Source organism: Chiloscyllium punctatum, chromosome 11 (assembly GCF_047496795.1).
Source record: "Chiloscyllium punctatum isolate Juve2018m chromosome 11, sChiPun1.3, whole genome shotgun sequence".
Classification (NCBI taxonomy): domain Eukaryota; kingdom Metazoa; phylum Chordata; class Chondrichthyes; order Orectolobiformes; family Hemiscylliidae; genus Chiloscyllium; species Chiloscyllium punctatum.
Window position 1 is genome coordinate 58,228,910 of NC_092749.1, and position 16,407 is coordinate 58,245,316.

The window sequence follows — 16,407 nt, forward strand, 5'->3', positions numbered from 1 at the left end:
GTTGTAAATATTAAAGATTGAGATTTCATCTTTCAATGTGTGGGAAAGATAAATGAAAGAAATGAGGCATTACAAATTACATTGATTTGACTTTCCTGTTTCTGCATTTTGTGTTACTGCATTAAATAAAATTGATAAGATATCCAGTCCTACTGTTTTGTGCAGCTTTAAATTCGGTTGGCCATAACTCTCCAGAAATGGCTGGATACAGAAATGCATTTTGGAACAATTTTGCTTCAGAAGGTTCAATCTTAATAAAGAATACTAGAAATGAGGATGTTTGAGAAAGTATAAATAAAGGGTAAGATGAAAAATAAACTGAACAAAAAAGAATGGACAACAAAAGTCATAAATGTAATGCTTTATGAATCTGTAAATTTTCCAAGAAGCAAAATAATAATATTACAAAATAAGGTTTACAATGAAGACATCAGCATTTAACCTTTAGCCTGTGATATATCATAGATTGAAATTAATATATTTAAGATCATACATGATTAGTTGAGCTTCTGCCTTCGCTTTATAAAGAAATTGGTTCATTTATGCACGCATACTTTAAACACATAATCCAATGTTTCATACTCATGTTTATATCTTTTCAGTTTAACTTATATTCAAACATCATGCTAAATAACTGATTTACTGATATTTTCCCAAGTTTCTTCTGCTCATGTTTGTACCTTAGACTCTATCAAACTTCCCAGGCTTAAGGAAACATAAATCATCAATCTAATGACAGTGCAAGGCCGGGGGTATGAATCACTGGGGTACGGATGGAGAGGCCAGACTTTGTGATATTTTGCCACAGTGAAAGTAAATTGAGGAATGTCCGTTATGTAGCCTGGCGAACACTAGCTTTGTGTTCCAGCATTTCTCAGTCAAAACATGTCGAATTTTAACAAAATCTTTAGTTTTGATAAGGTGGTGTGATGCTGAGACTTGTATGCCTGTATAGTTTCCTCATTACTATATTATCATTATATATTGACTATGATTGTATATGCAACTGCATTCAACTCATCCAGAAATATTGATAGGTTGGAAAAGAGGTAGGTGCCTTACATAATCAAGCCCTGCCCCTAACTTCAGTCTTGCCTATCCCAACCTAATTTGAAGAGAAATGTAACCTCCCATTCGGAGGATGCTGTGATGAATCTTTCTGTCTGCAAGTATTCTTTGTGCTGCAGAAATATGAAAATGTAATATTCAAGTCATAGTTTGCTCTAAGGGTCGTAAGATTTGGCTATTCCAAAATATCACTAGCATGCCTAGAAATAGGGGCACGGTTTTCAATAAGGCATTAAGACCAGTTCAAGGGTCACTGAGGAGGAATTCAAAGGTGATAAGCAGCAAGTCTGGAAATCATTACGTTTGTTTGGGTGAAAGAGAAAAAGAGAAGTATACTCCAAGGACGTCCTATAAACTGAATAGTAAAGTGCAACTGAGAACGTGGGTTGTGTGCTGCGTGGGAGTATTTGCTTGTTGTAACTGAGCAAGATGGGAGTTCAGAGAAAAACTCAGGGGTAGTTCTAGCATGGTACAACCAGCTGATGGTGAAAAATGGGAATTGAGCTTATGAGTAAGTACAGAAGTATAGTTTCCAGAGTCTTGAGGAGCACAGACCCCCAGAAAGGAGATGATCCATCAGAATGAAAGAAGTAATTAAAGAATTTCACAAGGGAATTGTTCTTGAGAGGGACTTTCAGGGCTACATTGGCAAAAATGATGAATTGTAATTCCTTGTGAAATTCAATGGGATTTGTAAACCTACTGCGTCATTCATGTCTGGTGGGGATTTGCTGAGAAATCTATGGGATCTGTCTTGACTACATTTGCTTTTGGATGCACCCTTTATCACAGTCCATTACCCATATCTAGCACATTAATTCTGGGTATCAGAATATAAAGTATACTTGGGTTGCATTATTGCTCTCACATTGCATAGTTCAATTTATTGCTATTTGTTCAAAATCCGGAACCTTATGGCTTTATTCTCTTAAATCCCCTGGATTTTACACTTCAGCCATATTAAGTTACTGGCCCCTAGTTAGATTGTCAAGTAAATTTGGTCAGTAAGGTTTGGGATTTTAAAAATATTTCAGTAAATTACAGAAATATGCTGCTTTTATATTTTTGTGAACAACAAAAGTAAATACTTTAAAAGAAGTTTTATAGAACTTTTCATTTTATGATTAATGTATCAGCGTTAAAATTACTTTTGGACTATATAGTTCTCAGTTATGATCGGAAGTTTGAAAAATACTGTATGCAACACACTTGGATGACGACTTAATGAAATCATGTTAAATTCTCTTTCAGCGCTAATTAATAGAAGCATTAACTGATTTATTCTAAATGGGCGCATTCGTCAATTAATAGGAAGTAACACCTCTTAGTAATTTCTAATACATAATGATTTATACATTCTGAAAACATGGTGTTGAGGCAGTGAAAATGCCAAGGAGAACAAAATAAAATCAAACCATGTCTACAAAACCGATCCATTATCTTCTGTCACCTAATGTTTTAATAGTTTCAGTGACTTGATTTTAGCTGAAAAGTATTCAGTGAGCCGAGGCATTCCTGTGGGAAAATATCAGCACTCTCAAGATTAAATGTAACAGGATAATATGGAAAAATAAAACAATGTTGCAAAAGATATTGAAATAATAAAAAATATGCTGGATTCTTTATAGAATGATGGTGATTGATTTTGCTCTCGAGGGAGAGAATGAGGGATACCTTCACAGTCCCGCTCAATCTGGCCATTGCAGTACAAAGCATCAGAAATTAGGTCTGGTAGTCTTCCATTCAGGTCCACTGAAGCCAAACAGCCTTGAAATCCCTCCCTCGATGCCACCAGCTTCGGTAAGGTTTTGTACATGTCTTTGGCAATTCCTCCAATATACAAGTCTCCTAAGGATTAGAAAAAATATAAACTGAATTAACACAATCTTAAAACTTATTGATTTAATGTGTTCACCACACTCTGGAAATGAGAAAAGAATCTACATAGAGTAAAAGGAAGCTTTGATTTTGTAATTACACAAAATAAATTTTAATGAAAACTTGAAGCATTCTGATCAATGCAATTTCAAGCATAGTTTGGTCACAATTTTCTGATTGCATTCAAAAATGAAAAATCTACCCATAAAAAAAAAATCAGGCTTAATATAACTTTGACTGTTATTCTAGAATCTCCCATTTCACACAGATTTCACAATGTTTTCAACACCTTTAGTTTTTAATTGTACTATAAACAATGTCATCTACTTTCATTTTGCTTTCAGTCATTGTACTATACTTCCATAATTAATGTTATAAAGGAGGTTAAGGTAAGAGCAAGAATTCATTCACTTCATAAGGACTACTTCTTTGTGGTTTACACACTGAGTGACATTTAATGAACATGATAAAACAGTACTTTCCAGTCACTCAACAGCAGTCACTTCAAACTTCAGCATGTTACTTGCTTGTGAATATTACATGACTCATTGTACTTCAATAATCCAGAATGACACTACACATCCACATTGTCTTATTCAATTGTTGTCTAGCTCCAGCAATCTACACAAATGTTCTTGCCAAATGTTCATCACTTTTGACATTAAGTACTTCCAGCACTTGACTTCGTCAAGGTGCTTATTTAAAACAATGACAATAATAGTAAACTTTGCAATTAATTAGTGGAGTCTGGTATGAGCAATGCTCAGGGACAATCCTGTTATCTCAACTTTCCACAGATTTTTAATAAGATGCTAATATTTACAGCAGATAGTGAGAGGTGAAAAATTTAAGGGGGATGCATGTGGCAAGTATTTTACACAGATGGTGGCAGGTGCCTGAAACGCATTGCCAGCAGAGGTAGTAGAGGCAGACATGGTATATTCATTTAAGATGCATCTGGACAGATGCATGAGTAGGTGGGGAGCAGAGGGATACAGATGCTTACGAATTGGGTGACAGGTTTAGACAGTGGATTTGGATCGGCTCAGGCTTGGAGGGCCGAAGGGCCTGTTCCTCGATTGTAAATTTCCTTTGTTCTTTGTTCTTTACAGTGAAAATGATGTTATCTCCCGGTTATATGTGTCTTTCTGCTGTAATTAACGGTGTCTCAAAAGGTACTGTGCAGCTATGTTACTCTGGATCTGCCTCAAAGCAGGTGAAGCTGTTATTCCTGCTACTGACCCCATTTAAAAATACAATTTTGCAAGCTGCAGCAAAAACTTGCACTCCTGTGACAAACGTGGATCCACTGGCAAGAGATTTTGGGAATTGTGGTAAAAATGTGATTGAAGTAAATCATGATGATGTAACCAATTTCCACATGATTTTGTCATCAGTAAGTGAGAAGACACCAAAGCAGAAAAAAAGTGACAAGATAAAGATCTTATATTGCTAGAGTGTTATACTATGTGCAGATGGAAGTAAAGGAGTGATACAGTACACAAGGGGCTGGAAAAGCTTATTCAGACATCAGGAATAAGTAGCCTATGGAGCAGTGTAGTGCAGACACCCAAAGCTCAGAGATACTCCAGACTAACATCACAAGAAGCAGATGCCAGTACTTGTTTAAAGCACAAGAGAAAACATGATGGCAGCAAAGGTAAGAACAACTAAAGCCAGGACAGGACAAGGTTTGAGACTGTGTTAAAATAGGCTCAAGGTCCCAACTGAACAGGGAAGACTCTGAAGGCAGACCAAGACCTTATAAAATTTGAGTCAAAAAATAAGCTGGAGAAAAAGAAACTCCGAAGGCTGGAAAAAAAATGTTACGGCATAGTACAGGCCCTTCGGCCCTTGATGTTGCACCGACCTGTGAAATTAATCTGCTGCCCATCTGACCTATAACGTTCCATTATTATCCATATGTATATCCAAAGCCCATTTAAATGCCCTTAATGTCAGCAAGTCTACCACTGTTGCACTTCAATTGCAGGGCTACAGAGCGGGAAAAACAATCAGGGAACTCTTTGAAGGCCAGCCACAAATCTGTCATGGCCTGGAGAGCTAAAGTACAGGATGAGAACCCAAATACTAAATCAGATCAAACACAGAAGCACTGTACTTTAACCTCAAAATAAATAGTGCAATCGTACATACAGTTGGTGATCCAAGAATCAATTGTAATGGATTGATATCATCAAGCAGGGTGTTGCTAGGTTGAAGGATGCATTGAGACTGTTTAATAATTGATGTGAGGAATGAGAAGTATCAGATTTTCCTCAAACCAAGGAGGGTTTAATGAGAAACTCCAATTCATTAAGCAACCAGAAATTAGAGCCCCAAACTATTCAATGATGCAAGGATAAATCAGGGATTCTTCAGACATATTTTGGATGGGTAGGCCACAAGATGGTATTGCCATGCTCCCAAACACACAGCAAAATACCAAAAGAGTGGAATCAACATTATCAGCCACATTAGATTGTATGAGGTTGGGTTAAAACTGAACGACATTCACAACAAATGACCAGCAGGGGGATCCGAGTGCCATTAAGTGTGGACAGTTACAACAATATTTTCTAATAAGAGAACCGTCAAAAGCATAGAAAGGTTTCGCAAAAGGAAAACACCCCAAGAAACAGAGGAAGAGTTTCAAGAAGTTAAAGTCACAGAACGAGAGGTGAAGACAATTTTTACGTGTGAGATGAAAGAGAGTCTAAACAGGCTTGGGGTTATCACCTTGAAAGTACGAGCGTTTGAAAACAGAATTTAGATTCAACCCAGGAGCAGCTGTCTCAATGCTGGCAGACGGCTTGCTATGTTGAAGAGTGTCAACTGACCAAGAGTCAGACCAGACATACAATTCCAAAATCCACAACGCATTGATCTTAGGCTGCATGGGCAAATGATCACAAAGCTGAGTCACAGAGGACAAAATATCAGAGACATTTCATCGACTGAGAACTCAGAAAGCTTCACTACCGGGAAGAAATGCAAATATTTGTCAATGTGTTTTTAATGGAATGGGGGTACAAATACCTCAAAATGAAAACCAAACGTATTTCGAGGTTGAAGCAAACTGGTTCAGCAAAATCACATTTCTCTACAAGGAGATGTTAAACCCATCTTCTCGCACACCCTCAGGAAAATTCCTTATTCTTTGCCTCTCTACATCATGTCCTGCTCAGTCCAAAGCTTTGTGTTTGTTGATCCATATTAAACCCGTCTATCAACATCTCAACTTAAAATGTTTCAACTTTGTTTTTAAATTCTTCTTTGGCCTGGGCCGTGCCTACATCTGTCATGCCTCTAGTTTTACAACTTTCTGAAATACCTGAACTCCTCTAAATCTGGCCTCTTCTGCATCTTAATTTTCATCACTTGGACAAGTTGGCCATATATTTGGCTGCCTGGGTCCTATGTTCTTGTATTACCTCTCTCCAGCTCTCTACAACTCCATCTTTCACTGCTCTTTTAAGGCTGTGTACTCAGCCCTTTACTATAAACTGATAGATTCATATGCCATGGAAACAGACCCTTTGGTCCAACCACTCCACAGTGGCTGTGTTCCCAGACTAAACTAAGTCACACCTGCCTGCATTTGGCCCATATCCCTCCAAACCTTTCCCATTCATGAACTTACCCAAATGTCTTTTAAACATTGTAACTATACCCATGAACCACTCTCTATGTAAAAATGTTGCACCTCATGTCCTTCTTAAATCTTTCTCCTCTCACTTTACACTGCCTAGTTTTGAACTTCCTCATACATTCAAGACTGTATGACCAAATTCAACTCGAGCTCCATTTACAAATTTGCTCTTGACACCACCATAATGGGTCAGACCCCAAACGAATGATGGGACAGGGTACAGGAAAGAGATAGAGAATTTAGTGGCATGGTGGAAAGACAACAATCTCTCCCTCGATGTCAGCAAAATGAAGGAACTGGTCATCAAATTCAGGAAGTGGAGTGGAGGGCACAGCCCTGACTATATCAAGGGTGTTGAGGTGGAGGTGATTGAAAGTTTCAAATTCCTAGGAGTAAATATCACCAACAATTTGATCTGGATTAGTGGTGCTGGAAGAGCACAGCAGTTCAGGCAGCATCCAAGGAGCTTCGAAATCAATGTTTCGGGCAATAGCCCTTCATCAGGAATAAAAGCTCATTGTTTTTACCTCATTGTTTTTACCTAACAATTTGATCTGGTCCATCCACATTATAGTCAAGAAAGCACACCGATGCCTCAACTTCCTCAACAGGCTAAGGAAATTCGATATGTCCACAATGACTCTAACCAATTTTTAAGAGATGCAACATATAAGCATCCTATCCGGACACATGATAGCTTGCTCTGGTGACTGTTCTGTTCCAGCTCCATAGCTCAATTGTCATCCTCATGGGCAAAGCAAGAACACCCAACAGTCAAATCTAGCCTATGATATAAAACGCAAGTGCAGGTTAAAATAATTTTTTGGACATTCTACCTGAACTTGAAAATATAAAATAGCCAGAGCAAATCCTGTGAGGCAGTGATTGGTCTGAAGCAATCTGATAAGTCGAAGATTCAGTACAGGGTAAGAATATTAGAAGATAGCTCTTAAGGAGTACCCCATCACTCTGTTTGTTTCGAAAAGATGCAGAAATTCTGCTGTATTGGAGAATAGGTCAACAATCCTTACCTTTCAGGTCGAGATTTCTGGCTCCGACTGTGTTTTGCGTGATGAGTTTGGAGTTAATCTTCACAGTGTGCAAGTTGTTCATGTCCCGTGAAATCAGCACATTGTGCCATTTATTGTCATTCAGTGGTTTGTCAGAGTTACCTTTAATGAGGGAAGGCCCAGTACCTAGATCAAATACATAGTGTAAGTACCTGTGGAGGGAAGAAATAAGGAAGTCAGTTATTATCAAAGGTGCTGGGGTCGAATCATGTTGATTTACTTTACAATAAAAGTCTCCAAATGAAGTTTGGTTTGTTGGGGGTTTGGTGGGGGGGGGTGGGAAATGGGTGGGGGATGGTGAGGGTAGAACAGGAAAGTTTTTTATCAGATAGGAGAGCAGTGGACGAAGGTAATGCCAGCTTCTCATCTCCACCCTGATTAATTCTGGAGAAGAGAGGCTCTTGGGTGACCTTCCATCCCCACTACCAAATAAAGCCCTGAAGTAGGTAATTATTACCCACTTAAAGGCCTCATATACCCTTACTGCTGATTTCACCCAGCAGCAGGCGGAGTATTTGCCATGTGGGAAACCTTAAAACTTCCAGTGTGCCCACTTATTTAAAGGTGCTATGTTCCTAACCTAGCAATGGAAAGGAAGTGTATGCTAAGAGCCAGCTTCTCCCATTCTGGTTGACCCAAGTCCCTTGCAAACTCCACCCTAACATTATTTACGTGTTCCCTGGATCCTTCAAGGTCTCTAAGCCTCAGGTAGCAGGAGAAAGTGAGGACTGCAGATGCTGGAGGTCATGGTTGAAAAGTGTGGTGCTGGAAAAACACAGCCAGTCAGGCAGCATCCGAGGGGCAGGAGAGTCAACTTTTTGAGCCTAAGCTCTTCATTAGGTTATGTTCGACTCTCCTGCTCCTCAGATGTTGCCTGGCCAGCTGTGCCTTTCCAGCACCACATTTTTCGACACTGCTAGTAGCAGTCTTGCTGGCACTGTTGGCCTCTGATTGTCTGCCAGCTCTCAGGAGTTAGGATCTCCATTTGCTGGATCTCAGGGGAGGACTGCAGCTTCCCAGAGAAGTGCCAAGTTGGACATTAACTCAGTGGGCTTGTCAACAGGGAGATGCAGAGTTCTTCTTGGCTCTTCATCCAGTGGGAGATACCTTCGTCAATCCAATTAAATACCACTCATTCTGTCCTCCAGTTCATGCATCTTAAATGCAAACTGATTCATACCACAGTGTAATTCTCAGCTACCTAATTATGCAAGAATCTATACATAGGTCAGTTGTTTTCCTACACACTTCCAGCAGATAAAGTTCTGGATATAGCTGCAAATTTTGCTAAATATTAGTATTGGGAAACATAATTATGATGAAAACTATATTGACAATAATGTATGCAACCATAACTCCCAAATATAATTTCAGATTTTGCACATATGCTGTACTTGAAATGTAATGAGTCCAACCATACCCTTTAACAAGTTCAATCACAATGAAATCATTGCCATCTCCACTGTTGAACAGTATCAGTCCATCAGCTGATGTTGTCTTGAATTGGAAGAACAGATGCATGGAGGTGTAGGCTTGCAATGTGGACAGTGCTACATAGCTGGATTTTGTCTTGAAGGTCACAGGATCAGCAATAATATTTTTTAAACCAAATCTAGCATTGAGCTCACAGTAGTCAATATCACCATTTTTGCACAAGTCAATGTAAGGCATGCCATTGAACATAAGACTCTGTAAATGGCCAATGAAATTTGAAGGGATGTTTGACATGTATCGTCTCTCCGTCACTATGCCTGTTTCAATGTTGTGGAATTCGAGACGAGTATGATCTCCTGTCATTTGATCTGAAACAGGAAAGAAACAATAGGATATATAAAAACCACTTCATATTCAAAAGTACACAGGAACAAATGCAATACATGTTCATGAAGAAGCTTACCATTATTTATTGTCTAAATTCCATTTAACTCACCTCATTCTAAATACCTGCACCCATTAATTATAAAACAATTTGTTTTAAGTTACATTGGACAATGTTCAATAATTTTCCCAAAAGGACTCCAGTCCTTTACTTGATTTAACAATGATAATGTCACAATACAAGTTTTTTTCCATAATATGCACTTATTAATTATTTGTTGCTGCAAACAGTTATGCTATCCAGCAGATGGCGGCATTTACACACTAATGATTTGGACCAAATGAAAAAACCCTTTCTATCATCAGACAGAAGAAGAAAACAATTTATAATCTATCATAATGAAATACATAGGCACAAGCATTCACCAGCACCTAATGTTTACAAAAACGTTACTATCAGCAGAGAGGAATAACAAAATATCTCACTGTTACTGCATTTTGCTTTTTACTTATATCTTGCAGTGTTTTTTTATTGTAAAACCTCTATTTAATTCCATCAAAGTGATAAATATTTTCAATAAATGAAAAGTAAACTAAGTACATATTTTCATTCATCAGCAATCGTTCTATTAGGAATAAAGAAAATACATTGGTTAAAGGAATTAACTTTTTTACAGGAACATGATAACAAACTGAAGGTGTTTCAAGCATTATCTTTAAAAAGTGCATAAATCAGATGTCACAATCATAAAATATATCTTCACACAGGCTAGAATCTTGAAATGTCTTTTTTTGTAATGCATGTCCCAGTTTCATCTTGACAAATACTGAGATTGCTTTAATGAAATGCATTTTGAGAACTGAGTATTTAGATTGTGCCAAATTGCACTCCAATACTTCAGAGAGTGGCAGCAGTACTGCAATGTCAATCGAGATCAAAATTATAAGGTTAGTGCTTGAGAACACACTAACTGTGGGGCTAATTGATCTCACAACTGTCAAAATGTGTTACAGCAGAAGTGAGAAAGACAGGGTGATATCAGCCCCTGGATTCTGGGTAAATGCTGACACTTTAGTGAACAATAAAAATCAATTTAAGCTTGTGGTACCTTCTGGATCTTTTGTAATTGAGCAGTGACTGTAAGCATTTTCACTCAGACTTCTTCTATCCTTGAATAGTAATTCAAAACCATGAATATATCCAGGACAGGTACTAATGTTTCTTTAACTAAATTCATCCTGAGTTTGAGGCTTGTTTATTTTTGAGTAATAATTTTATATCTCTGGGGCTCAGTTAGCTCAGTTGACTGAGGGACTAGACTGTTGTGCAGAATAAAGTTATGTATGGGCTATGGTATTTGATAGAGGTCTGCTCTCACTGCTCGCCCCACACTTGTGGAATAGATCCCCTCAAGTTATATATCATGAAATGATTAGATTAGATTACTTACAGTGTGGAAACAGGCCCTTCCTGCCCCACAGGTCCACACCAACCCTCCGAAGAGTAACCCACCCAGACCCATTCCCCTACATTTACCCCATTCATCTAACACTACGGGCGATTTAGCATGGCCAATTCACCTAACCTGCACATTTTTGGACTGTGGGAGGATGAGGAACGGCTGAGGATACTGGGATTGTATTCGTTGGAGTTTAGAAGATTAAGGGGAGACTTAATAGAGACGTACAAAATAATACATGGCTTGGAAAAGGTGGATGCTAGGAAATTGTTTCTGTTAGGCGAGGAGACTAGGACCCGTGGACACAGCCTTAGAATTAGAGGGGGTCATTTCAGAACAGAAATGCGGAGACATTTCTTCAGTCAGAGAGTGGTGGGTCTGTGGAATTCATTGCCACGGAGTGCAGTGGAAGCCAGGACGCTAAATGTCTTCAAGGCCGAGATTGATAGGTTCTTGTTGTCTAGAGGAATTAAGGGCTACGGGGAGAATGCTGGCAAGTGGAGCTGAAATGCGCATCAGCCATGATTGAATGGCGGAGTGGACTCGATGGGCCGAATGGCCTTACTTCCGCTCCTACGTCTTATGGTCTTATGGTCTTAAACCGGAGCACCCGGAGGAAACCCACGCAGACACTGGGAGAATGTGCAAACTCCACATGGACTGAGTGCTCACCACATGCCACCATTTACCTCTGGTCCTTTATTGATGCTGGTTCCTTACAAACATACATTTTTGCCTCTGTTAAACAGTGAAGGATGCCACTTTTGACCTCAGAATGAGGATTAAGCAGAACCAAAAGATTCTAATTTCCCATCTCATGATGTTGCTTTAATTACAATGTCAATGAATCACCCTGTGCTGTATTCCACCAGTTGCCCTTTGCCTTGACATTGACTGCCCAACATAAATGCAGCTCTTGGAGTATGGACACATGATAGGGGCAGGATGAGTGGGGTAGATTTTAAACTCTGGTTGGCAGTATTATAAATCTGTCATATGACATGCAGTTAGTGGCCCGGCCCAAAGCTGAAAAGTTACAGCTGGGTCTGCCTCTGGTGATCCAGCAGCTGTGGTTATACTTTACGTGACTCGGGCAATTAGTGACCTGAAGTTGTGGTTCTGCCCCTCTGAGGTGGGGGCTGGCAACTGCAAGCTGTATTAGTGGACGAGACGGTGAGAAGGAAGAGAGTGAACTCCATCCCAGAACACCCTCCCCGGCCAATCCAGCTGTTGAATAAGGTGAAATTTGTGCCCTCTATGTGGGTTCCCAACCCACATCTATGTGAAAGAGTTGGCTACTTGACCTATAGCTTTGCAATCGAGGCATAGAGCAGGAGGGCCATGTCGCACAAGTAGCCAATGTCTGTGATATTAAAGGGGCAGCTGGTAACATCCTGCATGCATTGGTCAACATCATACATTTGACAAGGAGAAAAGGAGGACTATGTATCGTGGAGGGAAGCTGTGTATCTCACTGGAGGAGAGTCCTAAATATATTTTTCCACCTGAAGAGAGTAACTAGCAAGTTTTCTTATCAAAGGTAAAGGGATTATTCAGCAAGGAAGGTATCACGTTATCAGGCCAAACTAACTCATGACAGGACAAGTGGGCCCACATGCAACTCATGGCCGAGGAGAGCTCATGTTGGTGAGGGCACTGCCCACTCACCCATGCAGCTGCCAGAGACAAAGAAATGGAGTTGGCATCTGGGATGGCAGTTAAAGGATTGTAGGTCTAGATGCTGAATCCCAGTGGGTATGATGAGTCCCTGGAGTATCTATAAGGATAAATATCCAGCAGGACCTGCTTGGAGATGTGGCTGGGTTATGAGAGGATTTGTGTGCTATGGCAAGGATTTTGGAAGTGACCATCTGGAATATTGCATTGATCCAGTCGTCAGAGTGCTCTGTCCCTGCTGTGGTGAGGCTGGTGACTGTCTTGGAGGGCCAGATCCAACCGGTTATAGGAGCACTGAGAGGTGCTATGACCTGTAGCCCATCACCCTGGCTGGATTCTCAGGAGGTGGAACCAGGGCCACAGGGGCACTAGGATTCTGGACACATGACATTGTCTCTCTCAGGTAAGCATGGAGGTACCATCAGCAGGTCCTGCCACCTGGAGATTCCTCTCAAGGTGCTTCAGATGAAGTCATATTTCCCTGCATTACTCTGCCATTGACCCAACCACAGTTTGTTTCTGCAGAGGCAGGAGATATCTGAGCTTGAGCAGTATCCAAGGCTGGTCCTTCATGGCCAAAGCAGATTAGAGAACAGCATGCAAATCTATCCAGCACAGGACATGAAAGCAAATCTAAACAGCACCATCAATAATCACAAGCTGGTGTTTTGTTATTCTTCAATTGTCCCAAACTGTGAGGGGAGTTCTGTCCGGGAAATGTTTGTTTTATTCACATCAGATGTATATTCATAGCTTTATTAATGCTTGAAGATGGAGAATAAATATGAAATTATTAGTAGCAGAGAATTCAAGATGTTAAAATGGATGCTGGATGGATTTGGGTAAAGTGTGGCTATTGTTCTGAATTATAATGTGAACATTCTTTCTTTAGGAGGTGACATGGTGACAGTGCAGTTAGACTGCAGGCTGTCCAGATCGGTACAATGTGCCTTCTCCTGAAACATCGGCATTATTAATACGTCATGTGTCTCACGGCCATCAAGGTCCTTGCAGGGCCCTTCATCTCTCCTGTGGTGGTCTGTCAATGCCCTTGGGGAGTTAATCAGAGGATTCAATGTCATTTTGTGGTTTCTCTTCCACCATGGAATCCCCTCTGTGCAAGGCACAGCTGTATCCCTATCCCTCAGCAGCGCAATTTCCAAAGCATCGCGCCCATTGATCCAGCCTAGCACCTCATAGTTCTTCAACATTCATGGGTCATGACAGCAGCCTGAATACCTGGCACATACTTGCAGCATTTGGAATTGATGGTCACACATTAATTGGACATTAACAGAGTGAAAAGCTTTCCTGTTGGTGAATGCTCAGGGCTAACCTGCTGCTGGTTTCTTTGATTATGTGATAGCCAGTCTACGAAGGTTCTTGTGAAGCTTGTAATCACAAAGAAAAACTCCTCCAGCTGTTTCAGACAGGCTGTTGTGGTTCATTGTGAATTCACTAAATTGTTCAGCACATCTGGCTGTTTAAGCCACAGCGAGTGTACTGTGTGTAGTTCTGGAATCCACGTTATAGAGGGACCTGATAACACAGGAGAGGGTGCAGAGGAGTTTTACTAGGATGTTGCCTGAGTTGCAGAGTTTTAGTTATTAAGACAGAATGGACAGACTGGGTTTGTTTACCTTGAAGCAGAGGAGACTGAGGGAAGAACATGATTGAGATGTATAAAATCATGCGAGGCATGAATAAAGTAGACTGGAAGGAACTTTTCTTGTTGGTAGAGGTATAAATGATCAGGGGCAAAGACTTAAACTAGGGGCAGGAGGTTTAGAGGAAACATGTGGAAAAATATTTCAATGATGGTGGAAATCCACAGCTAACTGTGGGTAGGAGAGGCAGAAACCCTGATAATTTTGAAGAAATTGCTAGAGGTACAAGAGATCATACAGGAGCTCTGGAGAGCATCTGTCTTGCTTGGCACTTGGAAATTTGCAACCAGTTCATTTAATTTTTGTAAATTTAGTTGGCTACACAACACCTCCTGCACACCTTTGAGGGGCCATCAGCCTATCCTCTGTTGACCCTTCACCCTGTACATTGAGGGCAACATTGACCCCTTCAGGTCAATACTACAGCTGTGCTTCTCTCCTTCTCATTTGCCCTCTCCTTCTTACTGAGGTTTGGTCTCCTGTATGTAAAAATACTTCTATCCCACTTCTGGAATACCTCACAGAATGAAGTATTAACGAGACAACAATTATGAAGAGAAAGTAGCTGCAGGTTTCAAGTATCCTATACTCACACTAACAGAAAAAACAGATTTTCAGCTAAACTTCCATTCAGAAGTGCCGACGTCGACCAGCTGGCTAAACTGCTGAAGTGTGCCATTGCTTCCAGCAGCTGCTTTTCAATCTGCCCTGACAAGGAAAGTGATTAAAAGTAAAGGCCCCAGCCAGGCTCCATCACACCCAGAGACCACATTGTAGCTGACTGCATATTTCTTTGCAGAAGATTGGCATCTTAATAAGCTGAAAAGCTCCACTATTTTCAACATTTGTTGAGTGAGTTCCTGATTTCCTGGGCTGCTTGTCTGCTGTAATCCAGCCTTCCCATGTGACAATGCCAGGAATTCCCAGGTCGAGAAAATGTCCTTCAGAGGCTTCCTGAATGAGCACCCAGACCACCAGAGTTGTGAATCTGTCAACCCGCATATCACATTGTAAATCAAATAACGCAGAAGATAAGTCACATTCTGTTCTTAAAGCACAAGATGTCATATTTGAATAAGTGTTCACTATCAGATTGGAAAGTTCAGAGGCATTTAGTCAGACAGAGAAAGTTTATCTGTGTGTGTGTATGAGAATGGCTGAGTGAATAGTGAGTGGGAAGGATGTGAGAGGAAGGAGGATTGTTTTAGTCAGTAAGATGTTAGAGGCAAGTGAAGTAGGATAGAAGTGGTTGAGTGGGAGGGTTGCAGCTGGCTATGGTCTGGGTAGTCAGGCCAAGAGGGATTATCAGGTTGGGGTGAGAGTCAGAGAGTTGAGGAACTGAATGGTGTTGATGAGTCAGCCATAGTCGAGAGGTGGGTCAGGTCACATCTGCTTGGGAAGTCAGAACTGATGAAGTCAGTACTGAAGTCAGGTGATCAGAGAGGGGCATTGTGGTTCTATAGTTACTGAGGATTAAATTATAATTTTTCCATTGAACATTCCCAGGTTAACTGTTCAACTCTGTAAAAAAAAAGAGAAAAAACTGTGGATGTTGAACATCTGAAACAAAAACAGAAATTGCTGGAGAAACTCAGCAGCATCAAACTGAAGGGTCACTGGACCCACAATGTTAACTCTGTTTTCTCTCCACAGATGCTGCCAGACCTGCTGCATTTCTCCAGCAACTTTGTTATTGATGTAGGAGAGTAAGTCAGAGCAGTTCACGATCCTCGACTCTAACTCAAAGCCAAAGGTACCTTCATAGGGGCTATGGGGCAGAGCAGTTGCTGTTGGAATTTCCCCTCGAAATTCCCATGAAGTCAGTTCATTGGAACTTCCATGGATGTCTGGTGCCTATCTTGGATCACATGTCTGGTCCAAAACTGGAAGATCTGGATTAGTTGTTTTAAGTTATTTTTAAAAGTAATAAAAGCATAGGAAGCTTTAGCGATGATATGTATGATGTAATGGGCAGTGAAATCAAAGCACCAATCCACATGCTTTAAATTGTATTCACTAGAAATCAATGACATGAACTCCCTGGATATTCAATACCTCAGAGTTAAACTGCTTGTCGGAAATTAACAGAAAAAATTTGCACAGTGAAGAGGCAATTA

General features: G+C 40.4%; 1 protein-coding gene across 30 annotated transcripts in view; it reads right to left on the reverse strand.

Moving 5' to 3' along the window:
- nrxn1a (neurexin 1a) overlaps positions 1-16,407 on the reverse strand; it is a 1,866,202-nt gene that overhangs the window by 811,779 nt on the left and 1,038,016 nt on the right. For all 30 annotated transcript variants that reach the window (XM_072580867.1, XM_072580862.1, XM_072580863.1 and 27 more), the window contains 3 exons: positions 9,089-9,470; positions 7,630-7,820; positions 2,743-2,916 (listed from right to left, as the gene is read on the reverse strand). In XM_072580867.1, coding sequence (XP_072436968.1) covers positions 2,743-2,916; positions 7,630-7,820; positions 9,089-9,470 — 747 coding nt within the window. The remainder of the gene's footprint in view (positions 1-2,742; positions 2,917-7,629; positions 7,821-9,088; positions 9,471-16,407) is intronic.